This window comes from Castanea sativa, chromosome 9, assembly GCF_040712315.1.
Source record: "Castanea sativa cultivar Marrone di Chiusa Pesio chromosome 9, ASM4071231v1".
NCBI lineage: Eukaryota > Viridiplantae > Streptophyta > Magnoliopsida > Fagales > Fagaceae > Castanea > Castanea sativa.
In genome coordinates this window covers 42,717,523-42,735,919 of record NC_134021.1, presented here as the reverse complement: position 1 = coordinate 42,735,919, position 18,397 = coordinate 42,717,523, and the positions used below count along the sequence as shown (strand labels likewise).

The following is an 18,397-nucleotide window of genomic DNA, read 5'->3' as shown; positions in this document are numbered from 1 at the left end:
TTAAAAATTATTTTGCTACAGTGTTTTCAGTTTTCAGCTTTTAGTTTTCAGTAATAAGTTCTATCCAAACGGACCCTAAGTGAAAAAGTATCTACATAGTAGGAGCAATTTTTGCCAAGTTTCTATGGCTTCACCCTTTTAGTTGTTCTTTAACTCATAACCTCACATTTCACCTAGTACTTGTAAAGTGAGGAGGTGACAATTGCTTCACCCTTTTGTAAAGCACTTATACTTTTTTTTATATAATGAAAATGAAAATAGTAAATAAGATTTATACGTGCCAAGTCCCAACTCCTTTTAAAAATGAAGTGATTTTTTTTCTAACAAGGTATAGTTGATACAATATACTAGATTTTCCAAATTAAGCTATCTATATTTCATATTTGAAAGTGTTTTTTTTCTAAGAAAAAAAAAACTTATGAAAACCTCATAGTTCTACATCTAAATCAATAATATTAACAAAAATAAAATAAAATGACTTACCAACTAACGCTTTCTAAGTGTGACTCTGCTTTATTAGTAGAAAAAAAAAAAAATCCCAAAGCCAAAGTATATCTAGAAAAATCAATCACCTAAATAATTGAACAAAACACTCTAATAGTTTTAAAATTTAGACCGTTCAATGAACCGTAAAATAGAAAGATTTAAGATTTTTGAGGTCAGACTAAAATTAAACTGACGTCAAAATATGATAATGTCATAATTAATTTTATATTTATTTTAAATATAAATAAATATATTAAATTAGTAAAAAAAAAAGAAAAAATGACTAAAATAGTCCAAGTAAATATAGAGTTCTATATTTTAAATATATTTTTTATATCATAACTTTCATAAGATAAATAAAAAATATGAAATCCTAAGCAAACATAATAAACAAAACATATAACAATTCTATAGTACTAATTATCAAAAAGAAAATTATTAATTTACATTGTAATATTTATATAAAATTTACATTATAAACTAAATAAATATATAGATATTATATATTTTTATATAAATATATAATATTGTACATATTATATAAATGTGCAATCAAGTAGTTGATTTATCAAAACTACTGTCAAAGTAAACAAATAATAAACCATCGTTATCAAATTTAAACATAAAATATTACTAAAATATTAAATTGCTTTTGTGGTACACAAATATCAACAAAACTAATAATTAAATATAACAAATATTAGTGAAAATCTGTTTTTTTTTTTTTTTTTTTTTTGTGTCGTCTTTGATGGAGTGTGGTAAACAAAGTGACAGGCATCATTTTCTAAGCTAGAAAGTGGAAACTACTTTTACCAAATAGATAGATAGAGTTCAAGTCTTCAACAAACAAATGACTGAATGAAATGAGAGTTCTCAGCAAAAAAAAAAACAAGAACAGTGAGAGAAAGAGAAATCCCAGCGCCGTTGACTGAAGCTGTGACTGGTGTCGAACGACTTGTGGAGGCCAATTTTTGAGTTATTACAGTGTGGACACTGTAAGAGAAAATTTTACTTTTTTCTTTTCCTATTTGGAAATCACATGCGTGGATACTCTAATCTAATCCAACAACGACTCAGGGTCAAGTCAACTGTTTTAAAAGTCTTTTATTTTAATTTTTATGTAACTGCGTTCAAAGACTTCAATTGACTTGGAAGTATATAAAATTTTCATTTTATATTCATCTTCATTCAATCCCTCACATCGCTCAATTCATAACATCAGATATAATTACAGTGTTTTGCTTTTGCCTTCTCTTCTCTTTTTGGGTATCAAATTCAAATGGGGTGTTTAGGTTGGAAGTATCAATTGTTCTGTCTTCTAGTTCTAATTCAAATGCGGTGTTTTTCTTCTTCCTTGTCATCAATCTCACCATGCTCTGCCCTACTCCATTTCAATCACTCTCTTTCTCTTGAGTCATCCGCTTCTCCTTTTTATGATACATCTAGAATTCACATGTGTGATAATTCATATCCAAAGACAGCCTCTTGGAAGGAAGATAAGGACTGCTGTAGTTGGGATGGGGTCGTGTGTGACCAGACCACACGCCATGTTATTGGCCTCGACCTCAGTTGCAGTTGGCTCAGTGGCTCCATCCATTCCAACAGTACCCTCTTCTTTCTTCCCCATCTCAGGACCTTGAATCTCGCTGGCAATTGCTTCGAATCCCTAATTTCGCCTGAGTTTGGCAAGTTTAAGACTTTGACTCATCTTAACCTTTCTTATTCCTGTTTTTCTGGCAAAATCCCGTACGAAATCTCTCATTTGTCTTCGCTGGTTTCACTTGATCTTTCATTCAACGATGGGGTTTTAATTGAAACACCAGTATGGAAAAGAGTCATTCATAACCTTACTCAGTTAAGGGAACTTCTTCTGGATGAGTCAGATATGTCCTCAATTAGACCTAATTCTTTGATGAATCTATCCTCCTCTTTAACAACTCTTAGTCTCAATTACTGTAAGTTGCAGGGAAAACTCGAAAATAGCATCCTCTGCCTTCCCAGTATACAAACCCTTGATCTTGGGTTTAATTTTAATCTCGATTTGGGTTCTCTTCCTAAGTCTAATTGGAGCAGTAGTTACCTAAAGTTTTTAGATCTCTCTTATATAAGCTTTTCAGAAAAATTACCTGGTTCTATCGGCAATCTGAAGTCTTTGAAGCATTTGGATCTCTATAATTGCAATTTTACTGGGTCAATTTCAACATCAATTGGGAACCTTACAAAACTTACTTATTTGGCACTTTCATCTAATAACTTTAGGGGTAAGATTCAATTGTCACTTCTAAATTTTAGTTGTCTTTGGCTTACGCATGAACTAACAATTTGTTTAATTATTGGGAATATATTTCAACAGGTTTGCTGCCGTTGTCGCTATTTAACTTGCCCAACCTCTCAAGTTTATACCTTGACAACAATCAACTTGTTGGTCCCCTTCCTAATCACGTAAGTGGGCTTTTGAGTCTAAAAGATCTCTACTTAAGTTCAAATTTCCTAAATGGGACACTACCATCTTGGTTGTTCAATTTGCCCTCTTTAGTGAAATTATATCTTGATGGTAATCAATTCATTGGTGAGATTGGTGAATTCAAGTCCAATTCATTGGAGCATCTTGATTTGGGTTATAATAAGCTACAGGGTTCTATACCAAAGTCAATATCTAGATTTGTTAACCTTACTTATCTATCTCTCTCATCAAATAACTTGATTTCTATGTTGGAGTTAGACATGTTTTCAAAGCTCAAAAATCTCAACTATCTTGATTTGTCAAGTAACCTAGTTAGCATCAACAATAGTGTCACCTACACCCTGCCCAAACTTAGCAGTTTGAACTTGTCTTCTTGCAACATTAATGAATTCCCAATATTCTTAAGAATGGTGACAACATTACAATTCTTAGACCTTTCCAAGAATAGAATTTATGGTCAAGTTCCAAAATGGTTGGGGGATATGGGGAGGGATTCATTATATTTTCTTGATCTTCATGACAACCTGCTTCAAGGACCATTTCCCACTCTAAATTTTCTTAGTCTGGAATATTTGTTTGTCTCCAATAACAAATTAACTGGAGGAATCCCTTCTTTAATTTGCAATGCAAGTTCTCTTGCCGTTCTAGACTTGTCTCATAACAACTTAAGTGGCGTGGTTCCTGAGTGTTTGGTACACTCTAATGTCCTCCAAGTGTTGGATTTGCGAATGAATAGGCTTCATGGTACCATCTCTGCAACATTTTCCAAGGGAAATAAGTTTAGGAATATTAACCTTAATGGCAATCAATTGGAAGGGCCATTGCCAAGATCTTTGGCATATTGTAGGAACTTGGAAGTTCTAGATCTTGGAAGTAATAAGATAAATGGAACCTTCCCTTATTGGCTGGAAGGTCTTTTAAATTTACGGGTTCTTGTCATAAGATCCAACAAATTTCAAGGTCGTATAGGCAATCCTAAGACCAAATTTCCTTTCCCAAATTTGCGAATCCTTGACATCTCTAACAATGAGTTTAATGGTTCTTTACCAATAAAATATTTCAAATTTTTTAAAGCCATGACAAATGTGGATGAAGGAAAAGTTGTGTGGAAATATATGGGAGAGGGGTATTATCAGGATTCTTTGGATGTGATGATGAAAGGGTTATATGTTGAGTTGGTGAGAATCCAAACTGTCTTCACAACCATTGATTTTTCAAACAATAATTTTAGAGGAGAGGTGCCAAAGATAATTGGGAGACTGAAATCACTCAAGGGGCTCAACTTTTCTCACAATAACCTTATAGGTCATATTCCATCATCATTTGGAAATTTGAGCAATCTTGAATGGTTAGACCTCTCTTTCAACAAGCTTGTCGGGGAGATTCCTAGACAATTGGCAGATATACCATGGCTTGCAGTTTTAAATTTGTCACATAATCAACTTACAGGACCCATACCTTTAGGAAAACAATTCAATACATTTACTAATGATTCATACACTGAAAACTTGGGATTATGTGGATTTCCATTGTCAAGAAAGTGCAATAGCCATGCGGCAAAGAAACCGCCACCATTTACCTTACAACAAGAAGACAATTCAGAGCCTGAAAATGGGTTTGGTTGGCAAGCTGTATCGATGGGTTATGGATGTGGAGTGATATTTGGAATGTTGATGGGATACCTTATGTTTAAAATTGGAAAACCAAAGTGCATTGTGAGGATGGTCATGTTAGAGCAACATATCTTGCTCAGAAGGCTGAAGAAGAATACCCAAAGATGTGGTGGAAAAAAATAACTAGTCAAAACAATTTGTGGGTGGTTTTGCTAGAGTTTTTCAAGAATTTTCAAAGGCAAGTTGTGCTATGTTGTAAATTGTGGAAACCACTTTGATTTCGTAAAATGGTTAGGAGTCTGTAGAATGCATCTGTTGTCAGTCTTCCTGATTTCTAGAGCATGGGGTTTTCAACCAAGAAGGAGAATTTGGGTGTGCAGGAATCTGACTTCAACGGCTAAATAGAAATTGACTCCAAATTTGACACAAATGTTGAAGCCCAGTAGAAAGCGGAGATCTCCTTCAGCCCTGTCCATGTGGCAGTATTAGGCTAAAGAAGAAGCCTCTCTAAACACTCACTTCTTCATCATCGTTATTCACTTTCTTCTTCATTTTTTAAACAATGGAGACAGCACAGAATTGTTATTTAGGAGAAAATCAACTTCTTCCATGGTCCTCAAAGACAGAGGACACCATTCTTTGCCAAGGTATGCCTCCCTTTTTAGTTACATCTTTGGGTGCCTTTGTCACTTTCTTATCTCTTTTTCTCTAAATTCAAAGGCTCATTCAACGGAAAATCAAGATGCTGGGCTTTTTAATTATTATTTATAAAATAAGTGTTTGATTTATTTATTTTAATGCAGCTGGTTGGCAATGTTGCTGTTGAAGTAATTGGTAAGCCCAAGATCTCTTTCCACCTTGTAATTTGGTTTTTTTTTATTATAATATTTGTCTTTTATTGATCTGATTTGTTTGCCCAATAAGGTTCAAGGCTGTTGCCTCCAATGTTTCAATACATATCAGTAACCTCTGTGCTCTTGAACAGATCAAGACCTCTACAACTAACACAAAGGTCCTATTTCTCTCTTTCTTGATTTTTAAATTTGTTAACCATATCCTTGTGTATTCAAATTTTGATTTTGTTTTTTGTGCCCATTTTTTGATTCTTTGGTGAATGCATTTCTTAATATTTAACATTTGTTATTCATGTTGAATGTGAATATTGTCACTTTTTGATTGAATAAAGAAAAAAAAAAATAATTCAACTAGGTTGAAGGTTTAGGATGATATTGAGATTGTATTGTAATATATTACCATGTTCAAATACCAATTCTCCAAAAAGTTTAAGTTGTTAGAAAATAGTCAATATAATCTTTTAACCATATTCTAACAAGTATCAATTGTCAAGGAGGCTGTGGCAGTTAAGTCATGGTGTCAAATAAAATCCCAGGTATATACCTGTTACCAAATGTGAAGTCTGAGGGGACATTAAGGCTTGGTTTGAGGTTGCAAAGAGAATTTTTTGTTAGTGAATAGTCAAGTTGTAATTGGAGGGGAAGGCATTTCTCTGATTTTGATGATAGGCATAATTGAGGGTTTTAGACTCTTAGTTTCATTCTTTGCATGGTTAGTTGCAGCTTCTACTTGATCTGTTTTTGTTGTTAGATGTTGCAGCATATAGCTGCTGGAGTTTTCCGTTTGTATGGTTTCATTCATTAAAAAAAAAAAAAAGTTACAGCTATCTATGATTTTCCTTAAGGACCTTGATTATATTTGCTCACATAGTTTTTACATTTTGAAACAATCTAGAACAAAAGTGCGCATTCAAACCTGAATTCCCTTGCAGCCAAACCTTAATGTTCTAACTAAATTAACTTCTTCTTTTTTGTTGATAACATTGCTCCTGCAGTTATAGTTTTTTTTTTTTTTCATTTACTGTGTTCTTTTTTGCAGTTTAATTATTGAGAAGTTCTAGATTTGGATAGGAAGCAAAAGAAAATGCAACATTTGAGGAATGTTCTACAACAGTTGAGGTTCGTATAAAAAAGACATCAGCAAGCAATTAAATGTGGTAGTATGTATGAATCTGGTATTGAAGGTGATGCAAACATATATATGGCTAGATAGGCTCCTACGATTAGCTCCAACATTTATAGGGTGTGTATGTAAGATTGTTATCCTAGCATTCTTCTCTTATTTTACAGTTATCTTCTATCTTCTATTAGTTTCTATCAATTTGGTTTCGTATTGTGTCATTGCCTTTGCCTATGAGTAGCACCCATTCATTAAATGAAGTCCACCGTATAAATTCACGAACACTTTGTTTTTCCCCTATAATGATTGAGCATTATCAGTTTAAATATATGAAATCTGTGTGCTTCTGGCCTTCTTGTATAAATGCAATACACTTCTTTTGAAGGTAATCACTTCATTGTTTCCTATGTTTCATCTGAATGCAAAAGAAAATTTGTCAAGTGTTTCCTCATGTCAAGAGGGATTTTTTTAGCCTAAATTTATATACCCCTGGAGGTGATATAAGAATACATATTCTCTTTTGCTACTTATTGACATTAGTTTGGCATGAAAACCATAGTTATAGTATTGTCCAGATTTTTATTAGACTTAGAAATTGGTTTTCAAATTCAAATTATATCAAATCAAAACACTAAAATTGTGTAATTCATTTAAAAACTAAAGTTTAATATCAACTAAGGAAAATTAAGAATATAAAGAAAGATTATACCACGTCATTAAATTAAACAATTAAAAATAATAATATTACTTTCTATCATCTATTTTTTTAATAAATTTGGATTTATAATAAATACTCTCAATCCAAACATGTTTTATCCCATTCTTATATAAATGCACTTGAATGGACCAAACTGAACTGAATGGACTGAACAGGGCCAACGTGGATTTAAATAGATTGAAATGGATCAAATTTGTAGAACTAGACCAAAATAGACGGAAATTGATCCAAGTTGACCGAATGGACTGAAGTGGACCGAATTGACCAAAATAGACTAAATTAGATGGAATGGGCCGAATAATCAAGCACATCATTTTTTTTAATAAATTTGTTCTTCTAATTAATTTATAATATAAATATATTAACCGATTGACTTTACATATTCATTTTGGATGGCTATTTTTTTTTCTAATAATATCTTAATGGTTTAATATATTTAATATTATCAAAACATTAGAGGAACAAATCAATAAAAAAAAAAAAAAAATACTATGACCGATGATGTGGCTCAACAAAAACATGAAAATATTAAGACAGTTCTTTGACTTTTAGATTATAATATATAGATATAGATAAGTACTTATGACCATTGGCCACTTCATTATTATCTTATCATAATTTTTTTTCCATATACCTAAAGTTCAAACCACACCCTCACTTTATTTTTGTAATAATGGATAAGTGGATATATAATAGATTAAAAATGAGGTGGAGGATATCACTAACTTGTATAATGCTGTTTGCTTTTTTTTTGGACTGAAATGATAGAGTAACTGTTTGCTATCTAGCCATGAAACTGAACAAAAGAAGATATAAAAGGTGGGCTATTGACTCAAGAAGGAGAAGTAAAAAATTAAAAATCCAACAATAAGGCTCATTCTTGATGAAGGCTAATTATGGTTTTAAAAACCATAACGATCAAAGAACTGAAAATAGGTCTAGTTTTTAACCTTTTTATTTTATTTTTTTATTTTGGAAGTTTTTATTGTAATGGATTAGGGTCTAATTTCCGGTTGAACCGACCGACCCAATTTCTAAAACCATGCTTATGACCCAAATATTCCAAATATGATGCAAAAAAATCAAGCAAAATCTCATTTGAACAAAGAATATGGAAAATTTTAATTCAAACATTGTATTTGGATGCGTCATGCAGGTGGGTCTTATGCACATCACTGTGGACCGGGTTTTAAGTTTAGCACCATCCAAATTTTCATAAAGCCCAAATTCTTTGCTCTTCTTCACAGACTACACTTCACACTCCTTAGTCCACAATCCTTCGTCTTCTTGCTTTCTCTCTTCCAAAGCTAAGCAAGCAATGTCAGACAATGAGGGAGATGGGAATCCTTACCTTCTGAGATTCTAACCCATATTTTCCATTGCCCACCTATAAAATCCATCATTGTTTTGTTTGTACCTCAGTCTCAAAAACATGGAAATCCAAGATTCCAAATCCAAAACCCAACTTTCATTTCCACCACTCCCATAACAAAAGCAAAAACCTCCTCTTCTTCAAGTTGGCAAAAAAAAAAAAAGTGGTTTTTTTATTATTATTATTTTTATCACAAATGACAATAACAAAGATGTCTACGCATTGCATAACAAAAATGACGATGACCCAGATGCTAATTTCACTCAACTGTTAATGGGGCTCTGCATTGGGTTGCTGTCGAGACAAATTCTGATTAAAAATCTCATCTTTTTATCTTGGTGTTCGATTTGGGGGACGAAGTGTTCTGCAAAATACTTCTTCCAGAACTTCCAGCTTATGGGAATTCCACTGCCTTGTTTTAGCAGGAGTGTGAAAGTCTTTGTCTCAATATGTGGGTAATGAAAAAATGTGGTGTTGTTTCCTCGTGGACCAATGCTTTGAGTTTAACTCTGACTAGTGAAATTGTTTGCCTTACAAGAAAACACATACCGAAGCCAGTTGGCGTTACGAAGAATGGCAAGATTGTGTTGGAAATGGATGGGGAGCTTGTGTTACTGTATCTTGAAACCCAAAAGTTTAAGGATCTTAGGCTTTTAGGATATGAGTATAATTTTGTTGGCTCTTATGTTGAGAGTCTACTCAACATACTGAGGAAAATAGGTAAGATGCATATCATTCACTTTTTTTTTTTGGTTTTTTATTTATTTATATTTATATAATTGGCATATCAATATGGTACTGTTCTATAAATTCTTATTATTGTTGATTGATTACCTTAATTTAAGTGGCTTTATCTTGAGGATAAATAGCTTATCAAGGATAGATGAGTCGACAACATAGCATGTATACTAAATTTTTTTTGTCCTCATTTCAAATTTTCTTTAATACAATTGTTTATTACTTACTTATAAAAGAAAGTGGTCAATGTTGGTTATCTACTTTGAGCGATCTTATTTATCAAAGCAAAGTTCAAGTTTCCTGCCAATTATAATCTACAATTTTAGATTGATAGGCTCAACTGTTTCCTTGCTGGCAATTTTATTCTAACCTCTTTTAACTTCATGTTTTAATATTGATAACAAATGTTCTTCATGCTCTACTTGTATTATTTATTTAAAACTTTCTCATTTTTTCAACATTGATTGGTTTATGCTAAAGGTTTTGCTTGTACATTTTAAATCTTCTATTGCCTTAGATGGCCTTAGATGTCTATCTACTTACTGAAAACATTTCCTTAGAATCATGTTCATTGATAAGCAGATTACTACACAGTATTACTTGGTTGGTTGGTTAAGAAATAAGAATTAAAAATGTCCAGTTTATACTCCTCTTCCAGATTTATTTTGTTATCCTTCCTTCCTTCGCATGACTTACATTGTGTTTTTTTAGTGCCAATAAAGTATATATGTTTAAATGCATTGTTTTGTTGACTCCATTGCACTCTGACTTTTTTTTTCTTTTCACTCTATCAATCTGTTGTGAATGAGTTAGTATTTTCTATTGCATAATTGAGTGAATTAGAAGCAAAAGGCTGGCGTTGGTGGAAACAATAAAGAGAAAAACTAGGTAAATAGAAGATATCAACTTAAAACTTCCCTACTTACAAAGAAATATAACTTGATTCTCACAAAAGCTAGTTTAAAACTAAAACCCATTTCTATGTTACTCTATGTAACACTATGAACTAAGGACGATAAGAACTGGATTGATCAAGATTGATGATAATGTCTACATGATGTAAGAAAATATTTACTCTTTAGCTACAGTGGCCTCAAGGGTAACTGCAAATAGTCTATGACAAACATTTGTAATTCTAGGGTAACTACACTGATAAATTGATAAATACTGTAAATTCTACTTGTGTTTTGCACATTTGTTCAAATCTTGTAAGTAGTTATGAATAATATATTGCTTAAATTTTCTGATTTTATAATCCTTGCTAATGAGGGTACTTCCAACCCCATCGACATGTAAGTTTATGGAAGTTCCTTTTCTAGTGTTCTCATCAAGGGCTTTGGTGTGAATTATTGCTTAAGTATAATGTAAGTTTGGTTTTGTTATTCCTTACCACAAACTTAGCTATTGGGGACCAGCATTTGGCCTTAGTTGAACTGGATTTTTGTTACTAGTACTAGTGGCTCAAGGCCCATTTTGATGAAGTTTTCATCATCTTATGGAATTTGGGTGAAGACTTAGGGTAATTGGCAACTGAAAACTCTAAGATATTTTTTGTGTGTTCATTGACTTGAGATAGCAACTGGTATTTCACTATGAGACTTGGTTCATAAAGCTTGGGTGATGGTTGCTAGCTCAAGCAATTCAACTGGTTTTTTATGATGACTCTTATAACTTGGATCCTTAAATTTTCTCATGGATGTGATGAGTTTGTGTCAATTTCAGTTGGTCCTTTGACTTAGATTTTTATATGTGGTGGACTAACAAGTTTTGTAGCTAGTGGCAAATAACTTATTTTTCAATTGATGTTAATTGGTTGAATTGCTTTGGAATTGTATTGGATCTACTGTAATTGCTAGGGGACTAAATAGGACACATAACACATTTACCAATCTGCTTACATGCTGATGACTTTGCTTAGATTACGCTTTCAAAGCATCAGTATAAACTACTTAGCTTGTCAAGGGTGAATGCACCTGGATTACCTAACAACTGGTTCTAAAGGGCGAGGTCAGTTACTTGTAGGTTTTATCGGTTAGAGGAAAGTCCAAAGGGCTCTTCTTTAGAGAGGTTCCCTACATTATGGGGGACAAAAAGCATAAGTAGAGTTGTACCTCTTGCTAAATCATTTGAGCAGGCTAGTCGGAAATGTATGAATATGTCATCAACAATATAAAGGGACTTTCTGTCTTTCATTTCGATGTCAGAGTTTCTTTCTTTTCTTTTCCCTATAAATCTTTAGTTTACATTAGTATGAAATTTGGAAGTCAAATAGACTGCTAATATATGTGAATGTGAGTCTTTGTGCATGTTTGTTTATGTGTGTGTGTGTGTATATATATATATCCCCTAGTCTTTGGCCTTACTGGAGGGACAGTTTCAAGGTTTAATTACTGGAGGGACAGTTTCAAGGTATTATTAAACGAGTAACCCTATGTTAGCTCTTCTTAAAGCGGAAAAAGTTGATGGACCTAGTAAGTATTTGGGTCTAACTTAGATATGGGTCAGAAAAAGAAAACTTTTTAAATTTGTAGTTGCAAAGTAGCTTAAAAGCCACAATGATGGAAGGCAAAATTGTTGTCTCACTCTCAGGAAGATAGCAAAATTTCGAATCATAATTGTTATGAGTTCATTGCCTTTTTACCCTTTTTTTCATGCTTTACACTATGTTTGGTAAAGCAAAAGGGAGGGAAGGGAAGGGAAAGGGAAAGGGGGGAAGAGAAAGGATAAAGTTTTTCCTTTCCCTTGTTTGGTTTGTAAGGGAAAAATGGAGGGAAACACACCTTATTGGTGGGTCCCACCATAAGTACTCTCTCTTCTCTCTCATTTTCCTCTCATTTTGGGAGGAAAGAATATGGTGGGCCATGGAGGAATTTGTTTATGTCATTTTCCTTTCCTTCACACCAATCCCTCCTAACCAAACAAAGGAATTTATTTCCTTTCCTTCCCTATCTTTTCTTTTCTTCCCAAATCCTTCCTAACCAAACAAAGCATTAAAGTGCATGATGCAATTTGTATTGATAGAAGGATTTGGAATCTTTTCTGAGGACATGATGTAGGGATCAGGAAAATTCATATAATAAACTGGAGTTTTAGTTGCTCATCTAAAAAAGGTTTTGGTAGCAAAGTGGTTCTGGGGAGTTATTTCTAATTCAAATTTTTGTTTTCCAAGGTGTTAATGGCTAAGTATTGTAAGAAGGAAAATATTTTTAGTGCCAGGGTTAAGCCTTCTTAACTCTTGGGGTTGGAAAGATATCGTTTCTTTAGAAATTCAGCTTTGGCTGAACCTAAAAGTTGAGGCCGTGGGTTGCGAATGAGCTCCCGCTCAACTAGTTCTTCCTTCCCTTAGAAGTGCTAGTTGGAGTGTGGGGTAATGGGTTCAACACTCATTGTGTGCATGTGTAACTTACTAATAAAAATAAATAAATAAAGCCACCAATGCATTTCATGGATTTTCATTTTGTTCTTTCTATGTACTTGGCATTGATCATATCATACATTAGGTATGAACATATACTGTTTGATATGGAATTGTTCTATTGACTTTATTTATTTATGATTGATTGACTTACTTAAGTGGCTTTATCTTTTAAAAAATTAATTCATCTAGGTTGTGGTTATTGTCAATTATATTAAGGCAATAGTTGACTACATTGCATTGTATACTTAAAATATTGTGTCCTCATTTCAAATTTTCTTCAATATAATCATTTATTACTTATATAATGAAAGAGGTGGTCAGTATTGGTTATCTACTTTGAGCAAGCTTATTTATCAAGCCAAGTTCATGTTTCCTGCCACTTATGATTTACAATGTATAGATAGATGTGCTCTAATTTTTCTTTGTTGGCAATTTTATGGTAACCTCTTTTAGCTTCATGTTTTCACACTCATTCTAAATGTTCTTCATGCCCTCCTTGTATTATTTATTTTAAAAGTTTCTTATTTTGTTAACTGTCAACTGTTATATGTTTATGCAAAGATTTTGCTTGTACCTTTTAAATCTTCTATTGCCCTATATTCCTATCTTCTTATTGAAATACATTCCCATAAGGCCATGTTCATTGAGAAAGCGGGTCTCCAGTAAGTATTGCTTGCTTTGGGTGATTAGAAATTGAAGATGAACTGTTTATACTCTTCTTCAGAAACTATTTTGTTATCTTTCCTTAGCATGATTTGTGTAAAAAAAATTTTAGTCCCAATAAAATAATTATGCTTAGATTTATTGTTTTGTTGATGCCATTTAATTTATATATATATATATATATATATATATATATATTATTTTGCCTCTCTTTAATTTCTTGTGAATGAGTTTGGAAACACCAATTATGCTGGCCTTGGATCTTTTTTCTTTTTCTTTTTTGGAGGGTGGGGGGTTGAAGCCACAAGCATGTTTTATGCCACAATTCTTGTAACCATTTTCATGAAACCCCCTGTTCCATTTGTTCAAACATGATATATTACAGCTGCTTAAGCCATTCTAGTAACATTAGAAATAAACTTACCTTTGAATTTTTTTACCTCTTAAACCTATCTAGTTCCATAGTACCTTGGAGATTTCACAAGTGATACCCTTATTATATATATAATATATCTATCTCTACTGATTTTCCATTTTAACTCAGTGCATGGAATTAAAAACCTGATGATATTGGATCGAAGTCAAAAGGAAATTAGTAATAATAAGGGTGAGTGTTTTAAGAAAGAAAAGGAAGCTGGGTATTTTCTTGACAACGTATTGATTACAACCAATAGTGGTCTCCTCTAAAGTTTTGCTAGAACTGAAAAATACTATGAAATGCTTAAGAGATGCATGTAGATATTGAATGTACCTCAATTTGTAGTGGAAGATGGTAAGCTTGATTGAACGTAAATACATAATGAAAAAAAGAGGAGATTTCAGGATCTTTGTAATTTTTATTTTTAAAATTTCCAAGATAAGTAATACAAAAGAGGCTTTTTCTTTTTCTTTTTTTGCATTGGCATATAATGAGGGAGGGGGATTGGGCTTTGAATCAAAGGAAGCCATCACCAATAGGCTATCATTTGAACTCCATGCAAGTGAGGTTTTTAAACATAAAACAATTGATGCCAACTGCCAAGGAACAACATACTATCAACGCTGTTAGACATTGAGATGGATTAAGTCCATGAGGATGAGAAAAGGAGGATCATCTATAATAATAAGAGAAATTTTAAAGTCTAGAACAGATCATTAATGTCAATGACACAAAAGAATAGAATATGGAATGTCTTTACTCTTGAGACACTCGTTAACTGGACCAAAATGGACCAAATGTAAAAATTGATGTTTTGGTATATTATCATTTTTTTTTTTTTTGGAGAACTCCATTCAACATCTTGTTACTACTAAATGCAAATTTTAATAAATTAACCATTAAATTATATTTTCTTCTGATATCTTTCATACTTATAAAATTTCTAGAAAATTAAATATCAATTGTTTTCTCATTCATTAAATGTTTACATTTTAATATTTTATAGTCTAAAATTATGCATAAAATATAAGTTCATGATCAAATAGTAAATAATATTCGATTGAAATAAAATTTGACATGATTGTCATGTAATGTAAATTTTTTAAATAAATGTTGTATCTATTAACTACAACTAATTTGTATCTAAACTTTATATATATATATATATATATATTGTTAAGAATATAAAGAGAGAGGCTAAAAATAGAGAGCAGCATAATATAAGTTATTTATTTATATACTAACATTTTTTTAGAATAAAAAAATCCATAAAATATCCAAATCACGTTTTCCACGAATTTTTTTTTTTTTTAAAAAAGAAGTCCAAACGTTGTCTGATTCTTTTAAGCACCGTCATATACACTCAAATCCACACTCCACAGTCCACAACCTTCGTCCCTCTTGCCTACTCTCTCTCCCCTCCATTTCTCTCTGAAAGCAGCAATGTCAGACAACGAGGTTGAGATTTACTCACTCTACACTGGTGAATGGAGAATGCTTAGCTCTAGTTTGACTCCCCAATGCGCCTTAGTCCCTTGTCAGCTGCGGGCGTTTCTTAATGGGGCTCTGCATTGGATTGCTTTCAGGGCCATTAATGTTTACAAAGCACATCATTTTGTTTTGGCGTTTGATTTGGGGGATGAGGTCTTCTGCGAGATACTGCTGCCAGAAGAACTTCCACCTTTATACCCATGACGATTTTCTGTGTGCTTATGTTTCCATATATGGGAATTCCATTGCCTTGTTTCATGAAGACTATAGTAGTCTTCGTCCCAACATATGGGTGATGAAACACTATGGTGTTGTTTCCTCATGGACCAAAGCTTTAAGTTTACCTATGACTTATCAAGGTGGCTTTGCTTCAACAAACTATATACCAAAGGCTGTAGGTTTTACCAGGAATAGCATGATTGTTTTGGAAATGAATGGAGGACACCTTATGTCACAGGATCTTAAGACCCAAGAGACTAAGGATCTTAAGCTTATTGGATATAATTGTAATTTTGTTGACGCTTATGTTGAGAGTCTAGTTTTGCTCGACAAAGCTGCCAACGGCGCAATCACATACTGAGGAGCATAGGTAATATGCCTGCTTTTTAAAACTTATCTCTTTATACTAATTCATTTGTTCTTCATATAAGATATGAATATATACTGCTATATATGGCACTACTCTATAAATTCTTATTATTGATGATTGATTACTTTAATTAAGTGTCTTTTTCTTTAGGATAAATAATTTATCAAGGATGGTTGAGTACATAGACTGTACACTTAAAATTCTTTGTCCTCATTTCAATTTTTCTTTAAAATTAATCATTTATTACTTTTATAATAAAACAAGTGGTCAGTGTTGGTTATCAACTTTTAGTAAGCTTGTTTGTCAAGAGAAGTTCATGTTTCCTGAATCCTACCACTTATGATTTACGATGTATACATAGAAGAGCTCAAACTTTTCTTTGCTGGGAGTTTTATGGTGACAGTTGACTGCTTTTAACTTCATGCTTTCACAGTCATACTAATTGTTCTTAATGCTCTTGCTGTATTATTCATTTAAAAAGTTTCTTATTATGTCAACTTTGATTAGTGGTGGTGGTGAAGCGAATCATTCTGCTCACTCTATACGAATAGATGACTTCTATGAGTAGACATTCCTTCTCAAGTTTGTTAGATTAAGGTGACTGCTGTACTTTTCTTTAGTTTGATGCACTGCTAGTACACTTCTTGTGTACTGTGATGTTAGCACTCTATTTTCTTTCTTCATATTAATAAAGCTGATTACTTATAAAAAAAAACTTTGATCTGTAATCTGTTTATGCTAAAATTTTTCTTTTACATTTTTAAATCTTCTATTGCCTTAGATACATATCTTCTTACTGTAAAACATTCCCATAGAGCAATGTTCATTGAGAAAGCAGCCCTCCAGCAAGTATTGCTTGCTTTGAGTGATTAAGAATTGAAATGACTAGTTTATACTCTTCTTTAGGCACTATTTTGTTATCTTTCCTTCCTTAGCATGATTTGCATTAATTTTTTTATAGTCCCAATAACGCAGTTATGTTAAGATGTATTGTTATGTTGATTCCATTCCTATTACACAATTGTTCTAAGTAGAAGCAAAAGCTAACACCAATGGAAACAATAAAGAGAAAAACTAGGAAAATAGAAGACATCAACTTAAAACTACCCTACTCAGAGGCAGCAATGGGCATGGGAAGCCTTTCCTTGTAGACATCTTTTCATCCCACACCAATGAGATAACGGTGGAAATCAATCCAAAATCCTAACACAACTCCCCAAAAAAATATACGAAGAAGATAAGCTAACAACTCTTTCTTGGTACTGTATAATGCTGAAAATTATTTCATCTTCTAATGTGCTAATGTTCTTAGATTGTTCTTTATGTGAAAGTTTTCTTTTTGAGGATGGCTAAAAATTTGTCTCAAGTAATTTAAGAAAGAGGAAATTGGTGTTGTGTGAAAATAGTAGATGAGTGATCAATTATTGTTGAGGAAGGGATACCACACTACAAGTAAGTCACATTGAACACTCAGGGATATTTTTTTTTTCTCAAATACCCTTAGCTAATAGACAACAGCTAGGGATGTATTAATGACATTATGTTGATGGATGATACAAACATTAATTCATAAAGTGTTTTGTAGTGTCTTTGGCTATACTTTCAAATGTTTTGTTTGGTTGTAAAGTACAGTTGATGTTATATTGTAATTGTGTTCTTTTTTTACATGAATTGTGTGATAAAGTACTGTTTAAGTTTCTTTTGGAACTCATTGTCTTGTATTTACAATTGCCCTTTGTTGAGTAACAATATATCTTTTTATTATAAAATTGCTATCATGGGAATTTTGTTTTATGCCACCATTCTGTTACCATTTTCGTGAAGCCCTCTTAATCAATCTTTTGGAACATGATATATTACAGTTGCTTAAATCATTCCAGTAATTTTTTTTTAATAAACTCTTACCTTTGATTTTTTTCCTCCCTTAAATCAATATAGTTCCAAGTAAATATTACATGCAGGTTGATGTTTGAACTCATACCCAATTCCTTTGAAATATCACACTCAAAAGACTAGTGATACCCTGATTATGTTTATTTTTGTCTAGTGAGGAGCTTGTTGCTAATGGCCAGCAAGCTATATAAATAACAATACTTTGCAACAGACTAAGCATAACTATTAAGATCTCATACCAATCCACCACAGGCAACCTGTCTAATTGCTTTCCATGTTTATGTACTTTGTAGACCTCCTTGCCTTTCCAAGTTTCCAATTCACTATGTTCATAATTAGCATATAGTTGAACATTGCATGTATGGACCCTTTTATTTTTATTTTTATTCTCAAAAAGTGCATTTATATCATCAAGAGTCACAGCTGAGCTCCAAATCACCATGTTACCTGAACTTGTTGGCCAAGACCAATTTTCTCCTTGGATGATGCAGAAACCTTTGTATGTCTAGGTGTTGCAGGTTCACATACATACATCAAGGACCATAAGTCTGCAATATTGG

At 32.6% G+C, this 18,397-nt stretch overlaps 1 protein-coding gene across 1 annotated transcript; it reads left to right on the top strand.

The window, feature by feature from the left end:
* The first annotated feature begins 1,693 nt into the window (after positions 1-1,693).
* LOC142610288 (receptor-like protein 7) lies at positions 1,694-5,561 on the top strand. The gene is made up of 4 exons (XM_075782073.1): positions 1,694-2,747; positions 2,840-5,210; positions 5,367-5,397; positions 5,488-5,561. Exons 1-2 carry the CDS (start codon positions 1,766-1,768, stop codon positions 4,744-4,746), a joined length of 2,889 nt encoding a protein of 962 aa, XP_075638188.1. The 5' UTR covers positions 1,694-1,765; the 3' UTR covers positions 4,747-5,210; positions 5,367-5,397; positions 5,488-5,561.
* Positions 5,562-18,397: the final 12,836 nt, after the last annotated feature.

Bases quoted from the DNA above. Each gene is read 5' to 3' on its own strand.
- LOC142610288 (XM_075782073.1), top strand. From the start codon at position 1,766: ATGGGGTGTTTAGGTTGGAAGTATCAATTGTTCTGTCTTCTAGTTCTA. The intron at 2,748-2,839 runs GTAAGATTCAAT...ATATTTCAACAG, and splicing joins TTCATCTAATAACTTTAGGG to GTTTGCTGCCGTTGTCGCTA.